The sequence below is a fragment of the Octopus bimaculoides genome, chromosome 6 (assembly GCF_001194135.2).
Source record: "Octopus bimaculoides isolate UCB-OBI-ISO-001 chromosome 6, ASM119413v2, whole genome shotgun sequence".
NCBI lineage: Eukaryota > Metazoa > Mollusca > Cephalopoda > Octopoda > Octopodidae > Octopus > Octopus bimaculoides.
In genome coordinates this window covers 91,785,973-91,787,936 of record NC_068986.1, presented here as the reverse complement: position 1 = coordinate 91,787,936, position 1,964 = coordinate 91,785,973, and the positions used below count along the sequence as shown (strand labels likewise).

Genomic DNA, 1,964 nt, shown 5'->3' with positions numbered 1-1,964 from the left:
ATATATATATATATAAGGCTAAGAGAGAGAGGACGTGTGTGTGTGGGTGAGGCTGGCAGAATCCTTAGCTTGCTGGGCAAAATACTTAGCATTTCATCTATCTTTACATTCTGAGTTCACATTCCACCAAGGTCGACTTTTCATCCCTTTGGAGTTAATAAGTACCAGTCATATATTAAGGTTTATGTAATCAACCTAACCCTTTCCCACAAAATTTCAGACCTCGTGCATAAGTAGAAGGGATTATCATTTATTTGTTTGTTTATTTATTCATTTGTTTATTTCAGGCCTTTCTTGCAGTTCTCAACAACGCATAATTTGATGTTGCACCAACGACTTTATCCTCAGAGGTTTGTAAAGTTTTAACATTTCTTTTTTTGTCATCACCATTATACATACATATACCCAAACTTTTCCCCATTTGTTTTTAGGAGTGGGTAGCCACAACAAGGCACGCACCATGCATTCCATTCATTTTCCAGCTCAAAGAGGTGAGCCCCATCCTATGTTCAGGTCAAGGTATAGAACACTACAACAGGACCTGACAGCATATGCTGGTTTACCCCCCAATGCATCATGCTGGTTCCATACCCCTTTGAGCAATATCATATTCACTCATCTGTCATCAAACACTCACCAACCTTTCCTATCATTTATAAACTCTTTTGCTCTCTCTCACTCCAACACCTCTAACCACCAAAGCTTTCCTCCCTTCATCCATCCACACAAACCTAGGTCTACCTCTGGTTCTGCTGCCTACCACTTCTGCCTTCATCACCCTCTTTACCTTCCACTCCTCATCCATCCTCTCCATGTGGCCAAACCACCTCAACATTCATCTATCCATTTTGTTTGTTAGTTTTTCTCATTCTTGCTCACCTTTTACACTTCCTCACCCTGTCCATCCATGTCACACCGACCATAGCCTTCAAACATTTCATCTCATTACCATTATAAAATCTAAAAATGGGTTTATACTCAGCATACATTATACATCCTATGTTCTTAGCTAATCATCAATTACTCTGTTTTCCATGCTGGAAAGGATTGAATGAACCTCACTTTCTGATTTGGTTCTTATTCAAAGTTACTTATTTCTGAGCTGGGATATTATGACACTCGTACTGGTGCCACATAAAAAGCCCTTGTGTTGGCACCACGTAAGAAGCACTCATTCCAGTGCCATAAAAGAGCACTTGTACTGGCACCACATAAATAGTACTTGTGCTGGTGTCATCATGTAAACGGCACTTCTGCTGGTTCCACATAAAAGCACCTGTGCTGATGCCACATAAGAAGCACCCAGCACACTCTGTAAAGTGGTTGGTGTTAGGAAGGACATCCAGCTGTAGAAGCTATGCCAAAACAGACAAAGGGAGCCCTAGCAACTCTCTCTCTCTCTGGCTTGCCCAGCTCCTGTCAAACTGTCCAACTCATGCCAGTATGATGATGGAAAGAGGATTATGACACACTTGTAAGAACGACCGTGCGAACCCAAAAGGAGAAATGGTGACGAATGGAAAAACAGGACTCCTTTTATTTAAACACGTCACACGGTCGAACACAAAATATATCAAAGATGATATGCATATGTTATACTTCGATAACATAGTGGATTCGTAAATGCCAGTAAAGGAAGACGATAAACACAACCGTATGAGATGAATAACAGAAATATTTATTGTGGCGTTATAATGTATGTCTGTGTGTGAGTGTGAATGCGACATAATGAAAACATAATAAAAGACAGGCCGTCGTATAAAGAAAAGAGTGTGTGTAAGTGATACATGTATGTGTATGCGTGATATACAGCAGATAGAAAAAGTCAGTAACACGTATACGAATTTGCCAGTTCTTAGAGTACACAATAGTAATAGTCTGTCTGTAAGTAGTTGAGGCGTGTGTGTGGCAGTGCAATCACTCGTCGTGATGTTAGGGCTTCCATGCCGAGCCGGGTTCTTGAG

At 40.8% G+C, this 1,964-nt stretch overlaps 1 protein-coding gene across 9 annotated transcripts in view; it reads left to right on the top strand.

The window, feature by feature from the left end:
* The window catches only part of LOC106873676 (tubulin polyglutamylase TTLL5), a 152,629-nt gene that overhangs the window by 120,989 nt on the left and 29,676 nt on the right, over positions 1-1,964 (top strand). For all 9 annotated transcript variants that reach the window (XM_014921137.2, XM_014921136.2, XM_052968971.1 and 6 more), the window contains one exon: positions 288-350. In XM_014921137.2, the coding sequence (XP_014776623.1) occupies positions 288-350 (63 nt within the window). The remainder of the gene's footprint in view (positions 1-287; positions 351-1,964) is intronic.